This window comes from Oryctolagus cuniculus, chromosome X (assembly GCF_964237555.1).
Source record: "Oryctolagus cuniculus chromosome X, mOryCun1.1, whole genome shotgun sequence".
Classification (NCBI taxonomy): Eukaryota; Metazoa; Chordata; class Mammalia; order Lagomorpha; family Leporidae; genus Oryctolagus; species Oryctolagus cuniculus.
Window position 1 is genome coordinate 38,178,526 of NC_091453.1, and position 19,648 is coordinate 38,198,173.

General features: G+C 43.7%; 1 protein-coding gene across 2 annotated transcripts in view; it reads right to left on the reverse strand.

The window, feature by feature from the left end:
* FAM120C (family with sequence similarity 120 member C) overlaps nucleotides 1-19,648 on the reverse strand; it is a 110,970-nt gene that overhangs the window by 64,393 nt on the left and 26,929 nt on the right. Inside the window, exons 3-4 of one of the 2 annotated variants that reach the window (XM_002720026.5) lie at nucleotides 18,965-19,047; nucleotides 3,249-3,377 (exon numbers count right to left, since the gene is read on the reverse strand). In XM_002720026.5, the coding sequence (XP_002720072.2) occupies nucleotides 3,249-3,377; nucleotides 18,965-19,047 (212 nt within the window). The remainder of the gene's footprint in view (nucleotides 1-3,248; nucleotides 3,378-18,964; nucleotides 19,048-19,648) is intronic. The other variant, XM_051827134.2, reaches the window with a different exon arrangement.

A 19,648-nucleotide genomic window follows, 5' to 3' on the forward strand; every position in this document is an offset into this window, starting at 1 on the left:
GGATTCAATGACTCATGATATTCATCTATATATTTAGCATAATTCTAATCAAGAGCCCAAGATTTTTCTTTGGTAAATATAAAGCTATTCTAAAATTTACAAAGAAAGGCAAACAAACTTAAAAAATAATATAATACTGAAAATGAATAAAATTGGAGGATCACTAGCCAGTTTAAAGACTTACTATAAATCTATACTATTCAAGAATGTGTGCTAGTGGTGGAAGGATAGAGATGAATCAACTGAACAAAAGACAGTCCAGAAATAGCCTCACACAAGTATGACCAGTTGATTACTGACAAAAGTGAAAAGGCAACTGAATGGGTAAGATAGTTTTCTCCATAAACTGTTGAAACAATTGAGCATCCATATACAAAAAAAATTTAAAACTACTACATTGTACACAGAAATGAACTAAAAAAGGATGATCTGCCCTAAATGTGAAGTGAAGAACTATATAACTTTTAAAACAAAGCATGAAAAAATTCTCATTCCCATAGTTAGGCAAAGTATTCTTTTTTTTTTTTATTTATTTATTTTTTTTTTTGACAGGCAGAGTGGACAGTGAGAGAGAGAGACAGAGAGAAAGGTCTTCCTTTTGCCGTTGGTTCACCCTCCAATGGCCGCCGCGGCCGGCGCGCTGCGGCCGGCGCACCGCGCTGATCCGATGGCAGGAGCCAGGAGCCAGGTGCTTTTCCTGGTCTCCCATGGGGTGCAGGGCCCAAGCACCTGGGCCATCCTCCACTGCACTCCCTGGCCACAGCAGAGGGCTGGCCTGGAAGAGGGGCAACCGGGACAGAATCCGGCGCCCCGACCGGGACTAGAACCCGGTGTGCCGGCGCCACAAGGCGGAGGATTAGCCTAGTGAGCCGCGGCGCCGGCCAAAGTATTCTTATATATGAGATCAAAAGCATGATCTATAAAAGATAAAAATTGATGAAAATTAAAAACTTTATTCTGTAATAGATATTGTTAAAAGAATTAATAGAGGGCCAGCCCTGTGGTGCAGCAGGTTAAACCTCCACCTACAACACAAGCATATCATATCAGAGCACTGGTCTGAGTCTCAGCTGCTCCGATTCCAACTCAACTCCTTGTCAATGCACCTGGCAAAGCAGAGGAAGATGTCCCAAATACTCTGGCCCCTGCCCATCCATATGGGACACCCAGATGGAGTTCTGGGCTCCTGGCTTTGGCCTGGCCCAGCCCCAACCATCACAATCATTCGAGGAGTGGATTGAAGATCTTTTTCTGTCTCTCCCTCTTTCTTTATAACTCTGATTTTCAAATAAATAACATAAATATTAAAAAATTAATAGAGTAGGAGAAAATATTTTCAAACCAGATACCTGACAAAAGACTTGTATACAGAACATATAAAGAATTCTCAAAACTCAACATTAAGTAAACAAACCTATTAAACAAAACAGGAAAAAGATTGCTCATGAAAAGACCATTCATCATAGAGGAAAGAAGAACAATTATTAGTCACTTGGAAAATGCAAATTACAAGGAGGATAAGGTGCCACCATTGCACCTTTAGAATCACTATAAAAAACTGACAATCTATTGTATAACATGATGATATGGTTAATAACATTTTATTCTTGAAAATTAGTGAGAGTAGGTTCTAAGTTCCCTTACCACATATAGGAAAAATATGTGAAGCAATGCATGTTAATTAGCTCAACTTAGCCATTCCAAGATGTACACATATGTCAAATTGATGTGTTGTATACATAAATATATAGAAATCGTATTTGATAAATCAAAAAATACTGTGACTATCAAGCGCCAGTTAGGCATGGAGCAATTACTCTGGGAAATGGCTTGGCAAAGTTCTTATAAAATTGGATGTGCACTTACCTACCATGTGGCCAGAAATTCCTCTCCTAGGTAATTACACTTGGGAACTGAATAGTGATGCTTGTACAAAAACTTGTACATAAATATTTATAGCAGTTCTATTCACAGCCACCAAAAACAGTAATCAATCGAACTGTCATTGAAGGGGGAATGGATAAACAAACTGTTGCTATATCCATTCAATGAATATTATTCAGTAATAAAAAGGAATGAGTTACTGATGTGTTAATCTTCTACAACTTAGAATCTCAAGGCATTATGTGAATGGAAAAAGCCATTCTCAAAAGATTCTATACTATATGATTACATTCACATGACTATTCTCTAGAAGACATAACTACTACAACAGAGAACAGACAAGTGGTTGCCAGGAATTAAGGATGGGGATTATTATTACCACGGGATAGCATGAGAGATTTTTGGGATAGTAAAATTGTTCTGTATCCTGATTGCCATGGTGGTTATGTAAACCTGTGAATATGCTAAAAATCCATAGAACTGTATACACATACACACAAAAGTCAGTTTGTATGTTACCTTAAAAAGTAAAAATCCAGTTGTAAGTATAATGCGATTTGTCAGAAATAAAAGTAACTTATTTGCTTAATTTTTAGTTTCATTCTGGAGGATATCAGTTGAGTTCTTTCTCCTTAATTAACATGAAATTTTGATTCTGGCTAGTTTTAAAGGCAGAAAGTGAGAGAGACAGAGATCTCCCATCCCCTGGTTCACTGCCCAAATGCCCTCCATAGCTAAGGCTGGACCAGGCTGAAACCAGGAGACTGGAACTCAATTCAGGATTTCCACGTGGGTGGCAGAGACTCAACTACTTGACCCATCACCTGCTGCCTCCCAGTATGCACAGTAGCAGGAAGCTGGATTGGAAGCAAAGGTGGGCTCTGTCCCCAGATACGATGTGGCTGTCAGGCCAAATGCCCACCCCTGATTCTTGTTTTATGCAGACTCACTTTGAGTGGTCTTTTTCATTACCCATTATCATCCACCACAGAGGCTTATTTTATGTTATCATATACATCAAAACAAACAAAGAAAACTTGGAGACATGTCAGAGTGTTAACAGCCGCAAGCTGTTCCTGGTTAATGAGATTTTAAACGGCTTCTTTTCTTCATGTTCTAAATTTTCCAGAATGGACTTGCATTACTCCAATTATCCATACAAAAAAGGTGAAGTGCACTTTCCACCAAGGCCTAGTAATGTTTTTTGGTAAACAAACAAACAAACAAACAAACTAGGAAATGTTGAGGGTGTAGTCTGTAAGCATGTTAAAGACAAGCAGCTCAGAGGAGAGCAATTGGGCATCACAGTAAATATCGGGAGAGCTGCTGAGGAGGGCATGAAAGGAAGGAGAAGGCCAGCTCACCTGAGACTGTTTGAAAACATCCTTCCCAACCACATCCAGGTTTGAGGGGTCCTTAATGGAACTTACATACTCGGAGACAGCCTTGATCACCACATCACAGGGAGGAAGAACCAGCTGATGAGCTCGAACCTAGGAAAGGCAAGATAAGGAAGGGGCATTGATATTAAGGATGGACAACTAAGGAAAACGGTGAGGTGGGGTAAGAAACTCCAGACACAAACCTATCCCAGTACAGTGCACTTGGAAAAGACCAAACAGTTGCAAAGATACTAATAACCCTTCTACACAGAAAACTACTATTTTATGTCATGCCATAATTTATCAGGTTTCTTTTGGGAGACATTTTGGCTGCTTCCAATTATTCGCCTTTAAAAATAATGTCGTGGGGCTGGCATTGTGGCATAGCGGGTAAAGCCACCGCCTGCAATGCCAGCATCACATATGGGCACCGGTTTGAGTCCTGGCTGCTCCACTTCTGATTCAGCTCGTTGATAATGCACCTGCGGAAAGCAGCAGAGCATGGCCCAAGTCCTTAGGTCCCTGCACTCACATGGAAGACTCGGAGGAAGCTCCTGGCTCCTGGCTTCAGCCTGGCCCAGCCCCAGTCATTGCGGCCATTTGGGAAGTGAACCAGTGGATGGAAGATCTGTCTGTCTATCCTTCTCTCTCTGTATAACTCTGCCTTTCAAGAAATAAATCAATATTTCAAAAATAGATGAATAAAAGGAAGTTGTAATGTGTGGACCATGTTTAGATCCCATCTGAAGCAACCTCATAAAGATTTTTTTTAAGATTCAATCAAGAAATATGAAAATTGAATGGATATTAAGATAGTATCAGGACCTAGCACTCATTTTCTAGGGATAATAATGGCATGGTGCTTATGTAAGAAAGTGTCCAAGTGTTTCAGTGATGTATATGTAAGAATGCCTAAGTGACATGACTTGAAATCTGCTGTATGCTTTGAATTACACTAGCAACAACAATAAAACCAGAAGGTACAGCAAAATCTTGTTAACTGTTGAATCTGGAAGACGTTACAAGGGTGATTCACTGTACCATTATACCCCTTTCCCTTCTTTCATGATACTTGAAATTGTTAGAGAGATATAAATGGTACGGCTATGATGAAATGTGGGTATACCTTGCTGTCCATTTTCCAATCATTTAATTACAAGCTCCCTCAAACTGTCATTGCTGAGTCAGGGCATAAACCCCTTCAACAATTTCAATACAAACTGTTTTGCTAAAAGGTGACTATCATTCATTCCTTTAAAAAAATATTTACTGCGTGCTATGTACTGCGTGCACTGTCCTAGGACCAGAGATATAGCAGTGAACAAGACAAGACAAAAACTCCTTCCCTTGCAGGAGTTTAAATTCTATTTGTAGCTGAGCTGGGATGGGATGAAGGGAGTTTAAAAAAGGAAAATAAAGATGAAAACTACACAGTGTGATAAAGGGAGATAAGTGCTTTAAAGAAAATATAAAATAGAGAAATGGCTAGGGAATGTGAGTGTGTGTGTGTGTGTACACATGTGCATGTGTGCCCATAATTTTAAAGAGTGTGAACAGGAAGTCCTCACTGGGCAAATGATGTTTGTTAAAACATCTAGGAGTGGGAAATTAGTTATGTGGGAAGAAGAAGCATTCTAAGTAGAGGGACTGCTAAGTGCAAAGATCCTCAGAGCGAAAGAGGAGATGAGATTGGACATAGCACAGGGGCCCAGACAATACAGGGCTTTGTAACCAGGGTAAGGATTTGGTGGGTGACATGAAGAGGCACTGGAAGATCTGAAATAGAGAAGTGACGGGATATGAGTCAGTCATTTTTTTTTAAAGATGCACTCTGCTGATATGTTGAGAATATATGAAAGTAGGGAGAGAGGAAGCAGAAAACCAACAGTTAACAAGCTATTATCAAAATCCCAGCAAATGGGGTTGGGATTGCGGGCAGCAGACTAAGCCTGTGATCCTGGCATCCCCTAGGGGAGTGCTGGTTCGAGCTCAGGTTGCTTGGCTTCCAATATGGCCAGAAAGGTAGCAGATGACAGCCCAAGTACTTGGACCCCTGCCACCCATGTGGGAGACCCAGATGGAGTTGCTGGTCGTTGTGGCCATTTGGGAAGTGAACCAATGGAACAGCTCTCTCTCTCTCTCGCTCTCTCTCTCTTTCTCTCTTTCAAATAAATAAATACATATATCTTTAAAATAACAACAATAAACAAGTAATGGTGGCTTGGCCAGGGTAGCAGTGGGGAAATGGTGAGCAGCCAGTCAATTTGAAGAGAGGTGGAACCAAAATGGTGACTACCTCCACACAGAGAAAGCAATGTGAACAGCTGGACAACACATCAAGTCACCTTCACAAGCACTCCTGAAGCCAGGTGAGAGAGCACAGTGCCTTGCCTTGTTAGAATCATAAGCATTGTCCCACTGAAGAAAGCAGCAAGAAAAGAGTTGACTGTGCTAACCTTGCCCCAGATCCAAAGACCACGGCATGGAGAGACACTCCTGCTTGGGAAAGGGACAGTGGATTGAAGCCCAGTGTCAGGCCCACTGTGCAAAAATTCCATCGGACCGAGCTCCCCTGTGCTGCCCCTAAGGCCCAGAAACCCAGGAGTGAGTATTTGGCGGTTCCGCCCCTCCTCCAACAGCCTACAGAAAGCCAAACTGCAGCAATGCCGAGAGGCCAGAAGAGGGAGCTCAGGATCGCTCCTGGCAGCTCAGAGCCAGGCCTGCTGCACAGAGACCTGCACTTGATCAAGCCTCTAGCTCTCAGCCAGTATTCCCTAGCAAGGCATCACGTGGAGACCTATGCTTCAGGAGGTCGGGCTCATTTTGGCGGATATGACTGCCAGCCTCTAGAGGGCTTGATGGAAACCCTGAGGACTTTATAGGGACCTGTGACTGTGGGAGCCTGGGGCCATGGTCTACTTTCATTACTCTCCTGCAACCTTGGGCAGCAAGGGGCCAGGGAAGTGTGATCCTGACAGTGTCTCCCACAGCAGGTCCCTGTGCACAGTCTCTGGACTTAGCCCTGTAGCAGGCAGTGCCTTGCGCCCTGGTGAGACACACTAGTTACGGAGTGTAGCACCATCAGCTTCTCGCAGCCCTGCTGTGCACCCCTGAGATTGCACAGGGCCGGGTAACTGTGAGATTCAGGTATGATCCATCTAGGGCCTGCCTGAGTAGCTGAGGGGCTGCCCCATCACACCCCCTACAATCTTGGGCATGCAGCAAGGAATCATAGGACTGTTTGGAGACGCAGTGGCAGGCTGGTAAAATCCAGCATGGAACAGATCCTAACAGTCCTGTCTCCAGGACAGTGCTGGCAGGCAGAGCCTCTGCACATGCTTCGGGGCCCAGCGCATATCCCAGCCAGCATCAGTGGTAGCTGGTGGGTGTCACATCGGGCGCTGAGCACGTCTCAGCAGCCAACAGCTCACCGCAGTGTGAGCTTTGTTCCTACCTCCAGGCTGCACTGCTCTTGGTGGGCTGAGGGTTCCAGATGTAGTACAGAATCATGGCGTTCGTGGACAGAGGACAAGGAATCTGAGACCACCACAGGCCCAGGAAGAGGCGTGTAGGGACACGCTACTCATTTTCAGGTACTTCCTCAGTCCTATTGAACAACACATCAACTGCAGGTTGCAGGTAAACTGAGTCTGAAGAGCACTGTGGAAATGACTCAGCAAGAACATATCAACAGTGGACCTGAGGCAAACCATGATGTAGGGTGCTAGCTAGTGTAGAAATAGCAGAAGTATCCATGGACTCAGAGAAAATGATCCGACTGCTTAGAATTTCTAGAAGGGTGGCCCCAGACAATGCCAGATTACTAAAAGCTAATCCTTCAATGTGCGGAGGATGTCACACCCCAATAAGCATCAGGAACTTCTGGGGAACCATGATCTCACCGAAACAGCAAGACAACCAGTCACCTAGGAACTGAAAATTCCAAATGCTTGAAGATCTCAAACTAGCTGTTTTAAGGAAACTCAACAAAATAAATGAGAATATAGAGAAACGATTCAATATTCTAATAGATTCAGTAAAAATGAAATTGAACAAAATAAAATAGGAATCCTTCAATTGAAAAGTAAAATGAGGCCGGTGCCGCGGCTCACTAGGCTAATCCTCCGCCTAGCAGCGCCGGCACACCGGGTTCTAGTCCCGGTCGGGGCGCCGGATACTGTCCCGGTTGCCCCTCTTCCAGGCCAGCCCTCTGCTGTGGCCAGGGAGTGCAGTGGAGGATGGCCCAGGTGCTTGGGCCCTGCACCCCATGGGAGACCAGGAAAAGCACCTGGCTCCTGGCTCCTGCCATCGGATCAGCGCGGTGCGCCGGCCGCAGCGCGCCGGCCAAGGCGGCCATTGGAGGGTGAACCAACGGCAAAAGGAAGACCTTTCTCTCTGTCTCTCTCTCTCACTGTCCACTCTACCTGTCAAAAAAAAAAAAAGTAAAATGAAAAATATGATACTATACTAAGGAAAAAATTACCAATCAAAAATACTATAGGGGGCCGGCGCTGTAGCGTAGCAGGTAAAGCCACCGTGTGCAGTACTGGCATCCCATATGGGTGCTGGCTCAAGATCCGCCTGCTCCACTTCCGATCCAGCTCTCTGCTATGGCCTGGGAAAGCAGTAGAAGATGGTCTAAGTCTTTGGGCTCCTGCACCTGCGTGGGAGACCCGGAAGAAGCTTCTGACTCCTGGCTTCAGGTCGGCACAGCTTCAGCTGTTGCTGCCAATTGGGGAGTAAACCAGTGGGTGGAAATAAATAAATATTTGAAAGGCAGAGTTACAGAGAGGCAGAAAGAGAGAGAGAGAGAGAGAGAGAGAGAGAGAGAGAGAGATCTTCCATCCACTGGTTCAATCCCCAGTTGGCTGCAACAGCTGGAGCTGTGCTGATCTGTAGCCAGGAGCCAGGAGCTTCTTCCCAGTCGCCCACGTGGGTGCAGGGACCCAAGGACTTGGGCCATCTTCTACTGCTTTCCCAGGTCATAGCAGAGGACTGGATCAGAAGTGGCCAGGACTCAAACTGGTGTCCATATGACATACCAGCACTGCAGGCAGCAGCTTTACCTGCCTTGCCACAATGCCAGCCCTTTGTTATAGCTTAAAGAAATTTTTTGTATTTCTCTGGTAACATAAAGCAAAAACTTATAACAGACTTATCAAAAAATATATAAAGAATCAAAGTATACCACTAGAGAAAACCACTTAATCACAAATGAAGATGATAAGAGAAGGACAAAGAAAGGAACAACAATAAAAATATAAAGCAAGTATCAATATGGTAGTAGTAAGATCATATGTAATAATAATTACCTTATATGTCAACAGTCTAAATTTGCCAATTAAAAGAATGACTGAACGAATTTAAAAAACAGTACCCAACTATATACTGCTTACAAGAAACTCACTTTAGCTATACAGAACAAAAGTGAAAGGATAGAACAGGATATTCCATGAAAATGGAACTCAAGAGGCCGGTGCTGTGGTGTGGTGGGTTAAAGCCCTGGCCTGCAGTGCCAGCATCCCATATGGGTGCTGGTTCAAGTCCTAGCTGCTCCACTTTCAATCCATCTCCCTGCTAATGTGCCTGGTAAAACAGCAGAGGGTGGCCCAAGTTCTTGGGCCCCGGCACCCATGTGGGAGATGCAGAAGAAACTCCTGGCTCCTGGCTTTGGATCAGCTCAGTTCTGGCCATTGAGGGCATTTGAGGAATGAACCAGAGGATGGCAAACCCCTCTCCCTCTCTCTCTCTTACACTCTAGCTCTTGCTCTCTCTCTACCTCTCTACCTTTTTCAAATAAATTTTAAAAATGTTTAAAAAGAATGGAACTCAAAAGAAAGCAGGAGTAGCCATACTTCTATCAGATAAAGTAGATTTTAAATCAAAAGCAGTAACAAGAGAACTGGAGGGTCTTTATATAACTATAATAAAGAACTCAATTAGCAAGAGGAAGTAACACTTATATATTATATGCACCCAATGTTAGAGCACCCAAATACATAAAGCAAACATTTATTTATTTGAAAAGCATAATTACAGAAAGAGGGAGAGAAAGAGAGAGACATGGAGCAGCCTGGACTAAAAACCAGAACCCAGTATGGGATGCTGGTGGTACAGGCAGTGGCTTACCTCATTTGCTCCCATAAAGTAAATATTAGTATACCTAAAGGAAGAGAGAGAGGGGCCAGCACTGTGATGTAGCAGGTAAAGCTGCCGCCTGCAGTGCCGGCATCCCATATGGGCACCAGTTCAAGTCCTGGCTGCTCTACTTCCAATCCAGCTCTCCGCTATGGCCTGGGAAAGCAGTAGCAGATGGCTCAAGTGCTTGGGCATCCGGGCTCCTGGCTTCAGATCACGGCAGCTCCAGCTGTAGCAGCCATCTAGGGAGTGAACCAGTGAATGAAGATCTCTCTCTCTCTGCCTCTGCCTCTGCCTCTCTCTAACTCTGCCTTTCAAATAAATAAATTAACTTTCTAAAAAGCCAACTATTAAAAAAAAGGAAGAGACAGACTATAATACAATAATGGTAGAGGACTTTAACATCCTACTTTTAGAAGTGGACAGATCATCTAGATAGAAAAATCATCAAAGTAGTAGAGGTAAACTATAACCTTGATCAATGGAACCACCAAACATCTACAGAACTTTCCATCCAACCTCAGCAGAATACGCATTCTTCTCAGCAGCACATGGGCCATTTTAAAGGATAGATCATATGAAAAGTAACAAAGCATGTCTCAATGAATTTAAAAGAATAGAAATCATATAGAGTATCTTTTATGATCACAATGCCCTAAAACTATATTCAGTAACAATAAAAACTTTGGGAACTACACAAATACATGGAAATTAAACAACTCAATTCTGAACAATCAGTGAATCAAGGAGGAAATCAAAACATTTTTAAATGAATGAAAATGGAAATACAACCTACCAAAACTTATGTGTATAGCAAAAGCAGTACGAAGAGGGAAGTTTATGGCAATCAGTGCTTGCATTTCAAACAACTTATTGCATGTATCTCAAGGAACTAGAAAAACAAGAACAGATCAAACCCAAAATTGGTGGAAGGAAAGAAATAATGAAACTCAGAGCATGGGGCCAGCGCTGTGGTGTAATGGATGAAGCCGCCAGCTGCAGTGCCGGCATCCCACATGGGTGCCGGTTCTAGTCCCAGCTGCTTTGCTTCCCACTAAGCTCTCTGCTATGGCCTGGAAAAGCAGTAGAAGATGGCCCAAGTCCTTGGGCACCTGCACCCACATGGGAGACCCAGAAGAAGCTCCTGGCTCCTGGCTTCAGATTGGCACAGCTCTGGCTGTTGCAGCCAATTGGGGAATGAACCAGTGGATGCAAGACCTCTCTCTCTCTCTGTTGGCCTCCCCTTCTCTCTGTAATTGTGACTTTCAAATAAATAATCTTTAAAAAAAACTCAGGCCGGCGCTGCAGCTCACTAGGCTAATCCTCCGCCTGCGGCACCGGCACCCTGGGTTCTAGTCCCAGTTGGGGTGCTGGTTCTGTCCTGGTTACTCCTCTTCCAGTCCAGCTCTCTGCTGTGGCCCGGGAGTGCAGTGGAGGATGGACCAGGTACTTGGGCCCTGCACCCACATGGGAGACCAGGAGGAGGCACCTGGCTCCTGGCTTCAGATCGGCGCAGCATGCCGGCCACAGCGGCCATTTGGGGGGTGAACCAATGGAAGGAAGACCTTTCTCTCTGTTTCTCCCGCTCACTGTCTAACTCTGCCTGTCAAGAAAAAAAAAAAAAAAAAAACAAAAAAAAAACTCAGAGCACAAATAAATGACACAAGACTTAAAATAACAATGGTATAAAAAATGAAATAAAAAGCTTGTTCCTTGAAAAGATAAAGAAAATTGATAAACTCTTAGCTAGATTAACCAAGAAAAAAGAGAAGACTCAAATGCATAGAATCAGAGATGAAAATGGAGACATTCTGACTGACACCACAGAAATACAAAGGATTAAGAGGTTACTATGAACAATTATATGGCAACAAATTCAATCAGCTAGAAGAAAGTGACAAATTCTTGTACACATACACCTTACCAAGATTGAATCTTGAGGAAATAGAACAACTAATCAGATCAGTAATGAGAAGTGAGATGGAATCAGTAATTAAAAACATCTCCCCTGGCCAGCGCCGCAGTTCACTAGGCTAATCCTCCACCTGCAGTGCTGGCACCCCGGGTTCTAGTCCTGGTTGGGGCGCCGGATTCTGTCCTGGTTGCCCCTCTTCCAGGCCAGCTCTCTGCTGTGGCCCGGGAGTGCAGTGGAGGATGGCCCAAATGCTTGGTCCCTACACCCACATGGGAGACCAGGAGGAAGCACCTGGCTCCTGGCTTCGGATCAGTGCGGCACGCCGGCCGCAGCACGCCAGCCATAGCGGCCATTTGGGGGGTGAACCAATGGAAGGAAGACCTTTCTCTCTCTCTTACTGTCTAACTCTGCCTGTAAAAAAAAAAAATCTCCCCATTGAAGAGGACCCCAGGACCAGATGGACTCACAGCTGAATGCTACTAAACATTTAAAGAATTAACATGAATTGTGCTTATATTATTTTAAAATTCAACAGGAGTTAATTCTTCTAAATTCATTCTAAGATATCAATATTACCTGGATATCAAAACTAGACAAGGGAGGCCAGCGCTGTGGTGCAGTAAGTTAATCCACCGCTTGCTGTGTCAGCATGCCATACGGGAGCTAGTTTGAGTCCCGGCTGCTCCACTTCTGATCCAGCTCTCTGCTATGGCCTGGGATATCAGTAGAAGATGGCCCAAGTGCTTGGGCCCCTGCACCCTTGAGGGAGACCCAGAAGAATCTCCTGGCTTCAGATCGGCTCGGCTCTGGCCGTTGCAGCCATTTGGGGAGTGAACCACTGGAAGGAAGACCTCTCTCTCTGTCTCTCCCTCTCACTGTCTGTAAATCTACCTCTCAAATAAATAAAAGTCTTTAAGAAAAGAACACCAGACAAGGATACAACAAAAAGGAAAGCTACAGGCCAAGATCCTTAGTGAACATCAATGCAAAAATACTAGTAAATCAAATCTAATAGGATATTAGAAAGTTTAACACGAATCATGTGGGATTCATTGTAGAGGCGTAATGAGTATGCAACATATGCAAATTGAAAAATGTGATATACCATATTAACAGAATGAGGAATAAAGTTATATAATCATCTCAATAACAGCAGAAAAAAACGTTGAAAAAATCCCATATCCCTTAATGATAAAAACTTTGACCAAATTAGGTAGAGAAACATATCTCCACATAATAACAGCTGTATATAACAAGCCAACAGCTTACATCATACTGAATCAGGGAAAGCTAAAGGATTTCTGGGATCTGAAACAAGATAAGGAAGCCCACTTTCACCACTTTTATTCAGCATAGTACTGAAGTCCTAAGTAGAGCAATTAGACAAAAGAAAGAAAGTAAGGGCATCTAAACTGGAAAGGAAGAAATCAAATTGTCTTTATTTGCAGATGACATGATCTTATTTATAGAAAACTCCCAAGATTCCACCAAAAAGCTATTACAACTAGTAAAAAAAAATCAACACAGTTGCAGAAAACAAAAGTAAAGTACAAAAATCAGTAGCATTGTTATGAATCAGCTGAAAAAGAAATCAAGAAAGTTATCCCATTTCTAATACCTACAAAAACATACCTGGGAATAAATTTAACCAAAGAGATGAAAGATCTCTGCAATGAAAATTATAAATCATTGATGAAAGAATTGAAGAGAACACGAAGAATTGGAAACACAAATTGTATTCATGGACTGAAAGATTCAGTAGCATTAAAATGAACACACTATCCAAAGTGATTTACAGATTCAATGCAATCCCTATGAAATTCCAATGACATTTTTCATATAACTAGAAAAAAACACTAGAACAATTTACAATGAACCATAAAAGACCCTGAAGAGCCAAGGCAATTGTGAGCAAAAAGAACAAAGCAACAGGCTCAGTGATTAAAACAGAATGATGCTGGCATAAAAGAGATCCATTGATCAGTGGAACAGAATGGAGACCCTGGAAGTAAACCCTTACATCCACAGCCAACCGATCTTTGACAAAGATGCTATAAAAATATGCAACCCAAAAAAGGTAGTATTTTTAATGAACGATGCTGAGAAAATTGGATATCTGATTGCGGAAGAATGAAACTAGACTCCTATCTCTCACTATGTACAAAAATCAACCCAAGGGGTCAGCATTGTGGCACAGCGAGTTAAGCCACTGTCTTCAGTGCCGGCATCCCTTATGCCAGTTCAAGTCCCAGCAGCTCCACTTCCAATTCAGCTTCTTGCTAGTGCACCTGGGAAAGCAGCAGAAAGTAGCAGATGATGGTCCAAGTCTTTGGGCACCTATACCCACGTGGGACACCCAGAAGAAGCTTCTGGCTCCTGGCTTCAGCCTAGCCCAGCCCTAAATGTTGCAGGTATTTGAGGAGTGAACCAGCAGATGGAAGATCTCTCTCTCTCTCCCTCTCTGTAACTCTGCCTTTCAAATAAAGTAAATACATCTTTTTTAAAAAAATCAACTGAAATCAGCTTAAAGACCTAAATATGAGACCTGAAATTCAGAATCTAAAGGAAAACACAGGCAAGCAGCTGGCACTGTGGTACAGCACATTAAGTGGCTGCTTGTAACAATGTATCCCATATTGGAGTACAGGTTCAAGTCCCAGCTTTTCAGCTGCTGATTCAGCTCCCTGTTAATGTGCCTGGAAAGACAGCAGAAAATGACCTAAGTACTTGGGCCCTTGGCTATTGCAGGCATTTGGAGAGTGCACCAGCAGACAGAAGATGTCTCTGTGTGTGTCTGTGTGTGTGTGCTTGTGTGTGTGTGTCTTTCTCTGTTTTTCTACCTTTCAAATAAATAAATATATTTTTAAAGAGGGAAAACACAATAGGACATCAGAATGGGCAAGGAGTTTCTAAATCAGACACCAAAAGCACAGGAAACAAAAGATAAAATAGAAAAATGAGATTACATCAACCTAGAAAACTTTTACACACCAAAGGAAACAAACAAAGAGAAGACAACTTTCAAATGGCAAAAAAAAAAAAAAAATTTACAAGCTATAGCAAGTGATTAATATTCAGAACATAAAATGATTAATATTCAGAACATAAAAGGAACTTAATTCAAAAGCAAAAAAGAAACCCAAATGATTCAATTTAAAAATGAGCAGATCTAAATAAACATTTCTCAAGGAAGACATACAAATGGCCAACAGGTACAAGTAAACATGCTCAACATCACTGATGACCAGGGAAATGCAAATGAAAAGCACAAGGAGAGATCCTCACTCTAGTAAGGTTGGCTTTTATTAAAAAGACAAAGGACAGTAAGTGCTTAGGAGGATGTGGAGAAAAACGAACCTTTCACATTGTTGGTGGGAATGTAAATTAGTACAGACATTGTGGAAAACACCATGGAGGTTCCCCAAAACACTATGGAGGTTCCCCAAAATATTAAAAATAGAACTACCATATGATCCAGCAATCCCACTCCTGGGTATATAGCCAAAGGAAATGAAATCCATCTGTCAAAGAACCATCTGCATCCCCACATTTTTTGCAGCACTATTCATAATAGTGAAGAAATGGAAACAGCCTAAGTGTCTGTCCACCAATAAATGGATAAAGAAAATGTGGTACATATACACAATGAAATGTTACTGAATCATAAAAATGGATGAAATCTTGTCATTTACAGCAACATGAATGGAATTGGAGGTCATAATGTTAAGTGAAATGATCCAGACACAGAAAGACAAACATCACATGATCTCACTCCTACCCTATGTGGAGTCTAAACAATAGGTGATTTCATAGAAGTTAAAAATATAATAGTCATTACCCCAGGCTGGGGAGGGAAGTGGGACGGGAAGGATGGAACGATGGTCATCGATGGGTAGTAGGTTAGCGCTAGATAGGAGTAAGAAGTTGAGGAGTTCTATGGCACAGTAGAGTGACAATACATAATCTTAATGTACGGTATATTTCTCTATTTTAAAAAACTAGAAGATAATATTTCAAATGCTTTCACTATTAACAAATGTTAAATGCCTGATTGGATATTACACAATCCCTGATTGGATATTACACTATTATACATGTGTAACATGTACCAAAATATCACATAATACCACAAAATATGCACAATCCTTGTATCTGTCAACATTTTTAAAAAATGTTTAAAACTTGAAATAAATAGAAGGAAGCTCTGATGGTATTTGCCAACAGATGACATATAGGGGGTGAGGAAGAGAGGAGGTGGGATGATCCCAAGGATTTTAGTCTAAAAAACTTGAAGACTGAAGTTGTCATTAATGAATGTGAGGAGGTCTGAGAAAGGAGGAGGCTTAGGGGAAAGATCAAGAATTGCCATTGGGACATATGACTTCAAGATGCCTATGACATGAAAAAGAAGATGTTCAGCAGGCAGTTAGATACTAGAATCCAGAGTTCAAGGGAGAGGTCAGAGACACAAACTTAGGAATCCTCAATGGGCAGATGTTATTCAGTCAAGAGACTTGATGAGATAAATCATGTGTGTAAACAGAAAAGAGAAGGGAATCAGGGTGGAACTCTGGGATACTCCACGGTTAAGAATTAGAGGAGGAGACAGTGCTGTGGTATAGTGGGTAAAACTGCCACCTGTAGTGCTGGCATCCCATATGGGTGCCGCTTCAAGTCCCGGCTGCTCCATTTCTGATCCAGCTCTCTGCTATTGGCTTGGGAAACAGTAGAAGATGGCCCAAGTCCTTGGGCCCCTGTACCCACATGGGAGACCCGGAAGAAGCTCCTGGCTCCTGGCTTTGGATTGGCACAGCTCTGGCCATTGCGGCCAATTGGGGAGTGAACCAGTGGATGGAAGACCTCTCTCTCTCTCTCTCTCTCTCTCTCTCTCTCTGCCTCTCCTTCTCTCTTTGTGTAACTCTGAATTTCAAACAACTAAATCTTTAAAAAAAAATTAGAAGAGGAGCAGGCATTTGGCTCAGAGGTTAAGTCATCACATGGGATACCTGCATCTCACACCAGAGTACCTGATTCAAGTGCCAGCTACTCTGCGTCCAACCCAGCTTCCAGCTTATGCATGCCTGGGAGGCAGCAGATGATGGCTCAAGTACTAGGCTCCCTGCCACCCCTGTAGGAGGCCCAACTAAGTTCCAGGCTCCTGGCTTCAGCCTGGCCCAGCCCTGGCTATGGCAGCTATTTGAGGAGTAAACTAGGAGATGGAAGAAATCTCTCTCTCTCTCTCTCTCTCTCTCTCTCTCTCTCTGCCTTTCAAATAAAATGGAAACAAGTTAATTGAAAAGAATTAGAGAAGAAGACACAGAAGAAGCACAGGAGATAGTAGTAGCAGTAAGCAAGAAGGAAGCAAGAAGACAGTAATGTCCTTAAAGCCAAGTGAAGAATCAGCAACTCTGTCCAATGCTGTATTTTTTTTTACAGGCAGAGTGGACAGTGAGAGAGAGAGAGACAGAGAGAAAAGTCTTCCTTTTTTCCATTGGTTCACCCCCCAATGGCTGCTGCGGCTGACGCACCGCGCCAATGAGAAGCCAGGAGCCAGGTGCTTTCCTCCTGGTCTCCCATGGGGTGCAGGGCCCAAGCACTTGGGCCATCCTCCACTACACTCCTGGGCCACAGCAGAGAGCTGGACTGGAAGAGGGGCAACCGGGACAGAATCTGACACCCCGACCAGGACTAGAACCGGGTGTGCCAGCGTCGCAGGCGGAGGATTAGCCTATTGAGCCGCGGCGCCGGCCATAATCTTCCAATGCTGTATTTTTAAAGATGTATTTTATTGGAAAGGTAGAGTTACAGAGAGGCAGAAAGAGAGAGAGAGAGAGAGATCTTCCATCCACTGGTTCACTCCACAAATGGCTGCAATAGCCAGAACTAGACCAATCCAAAGCCGGGAGCCAGGAGCTTCTTCCAGGTCTCCCATGTGGGTGCAGGGGCCCAAGCACTTGGGCCATCTTCTACTGCTTTCCCAGGCCATAGCAGAGAGCTGGATCAGAAGTGGAGCAGCCAGGACTTGAACCAGTGTCCATATGGGATGCCAGCACTATACGTGGCGGCTTTATTCACAATGCCACAGCGCCAGCCCCTGTCCGATTCTGTTGATGGTCAAGTGAGATAAAAACAGAGAGCTGGCCATTGGGCTTATTAACGTGGGGGTAATTTATGACCTTGTCAGGGCAATTTCAGCAAATCAGATGGAAGTGAGAACAGGGGAAGAGGAGAGTGAGCAGCTCAAGTATAGACAACTCCTTAGAGGAATTTGTTGTAAGAAGAAAAATGGAGCAGGCGCTTTGGTGGGGAGAATGAGGTCAAGATTGGCTGTATGCTTATATATCTGATGGGAAAGAGCCAATGAAAAGAGGAAAAAGGATGATGCAGGAAGAAGAGTGGGAGAATTGCTGTACTGATATTCTTCAGGTGGCAAGACAGGATGGGATCTAGTCTAAGTGGAGTGGTTTTAGACAGGAGCATCAGCAGGTCATCCACAGTTAATCGGAGGCAAGCAGAGTGTACATGCACACCAGTACGTGTAGGTCAGATGAAGAGGGTTTGGGAGCTCGTAGAAGTTCATGTTGCTTTCATTTTCTCAGTGAAATAGCAGGTGAGCTCATGAATTGAGAGTGAGCCAAGGTCTATGGCCATACCACCCTGAATGCACCTAGTCTCGTCTGATCTTGGAAGCTAAGCATGGTCGGGCCTGGTTAGTACTTGGATGGGAGAGTGAGCCAATGAGGAGAAAGTACTAGTATGATATAGGCTTGGGGAGCAGGGGAGAAAGGATGAAACAGTTGTCTAGGAGAGTGAAGCAACTGGTGAAAAATAACACAGTTACCACTTACACCTCTACCAGAAGTGTATGAGAAGTGTACCAGCTAGAGCCCTCATAGAAGTGGGTAGATAAATGCCGCAATACTTGCTAAACTGTTCTCACACTGCTCAATGAGTTCCTATGCCTGATCACTACTGAGAGCAAACAGCTAAAAGTAATGTTATTGGCCACTGCATTTCCTTTGCAGCTAATTTTCTGCTTCTGTCCTTTTCTGATTATTTTATAACTGAGACAGAGGTATTTTTCTTCATATATTTCTTTGAGTTCTTAAGATATTAAGGGTATTGACCATAACTATTTTTATCTGTATAAATATGTGAAAGACTTGCAATTTTTTTAAATTTTTATTTATTTTTATTTATTTATTTTTTTTTTGACAGGCAGAGTGGACAGTGAGAGAGAGAGACAGAGAGAAAGGTCTTCCTTTTGCCGTTGGTTCACCCTCCAATGGCCACCGCGGCCGGCGTGCTGCGGCTGGCGCACCGCGCTGATCCGATGGCAGGAGCCAGGAGCCAGGTGCTTTTCCTGGTCTCCCATGGGGTGCAGGGCCCAAGCACCTGGGCCATCCTCCACTGCACTCCCTGGCCACAGCAGAGAGCTGGCCTAGAAGAGGGGCAACCGGGACAGAATCCGGCGCCCCGACCGGGACTAGAACCCGGTGTGCCGGCGCCGCTAGGCGGAGGATTAGCCTAGTGAGCCGCGGCGCCGGCAGAGACTTGCAATTTAATGACAGATAATTATTCCATTAAACTCCAGTTAAAGTCTGATGTCCGCTAACCTCTATAGGCAGGAAATGGGGCACATTACCTTAAGTGATGCAAGAGGATGTTCTGGTCCCAAGAGGCTCCAGTGAAAAGCAGCCAGGTCCTCATCTGGGAGAATGTGGTTACCTATAAAGTACATTGGTCATTTATTGATTATACCAAGTTTTCTTAGAACCTCCAGGCCACGAAAGGAGTCTTGGGGGGCAGAAAATAATTCCATCATTCACAAAGGACGATATTCTTGATGCAATAATTACAACAGCTATGTGCTTGATTAGCTACTTTGTATCAAGTGCATTAAGTGAATCATCTTAATAATGACTTGCATAACAGTATTATTATCCCCATTTTATAGAAAAGGAAACTGAGGTTTGGACAAGTTTGGTGACTTGACCCAAGGCAGCTAGCCAGTAAGTGCCCATACTAATATAAAAAGCTAGAACTGTCTCAGAGTAGGCGTTACACACAAAGTGGTTAAGATGCTGCTTGGGATACAGGCATCCCCTGTTAGCCTGATTTACACCCCACCTTCTCTGCTTCCGGTCCAGCTTCCTGCTAATACATACCCTGGGGGGCAGTAGACAATTGCTCAAGAACTTGGGTCTCTATCACCAATGTGGGAGACCTGGGTTGACCTCCAGTTTCCTGGCTTCAGCCTGGCCCAGCCCTGGCTGTTGGAGGGCATTTGGGGAGTGAGCCAGCAGATGCAAGATCTTTTGAACCCCAT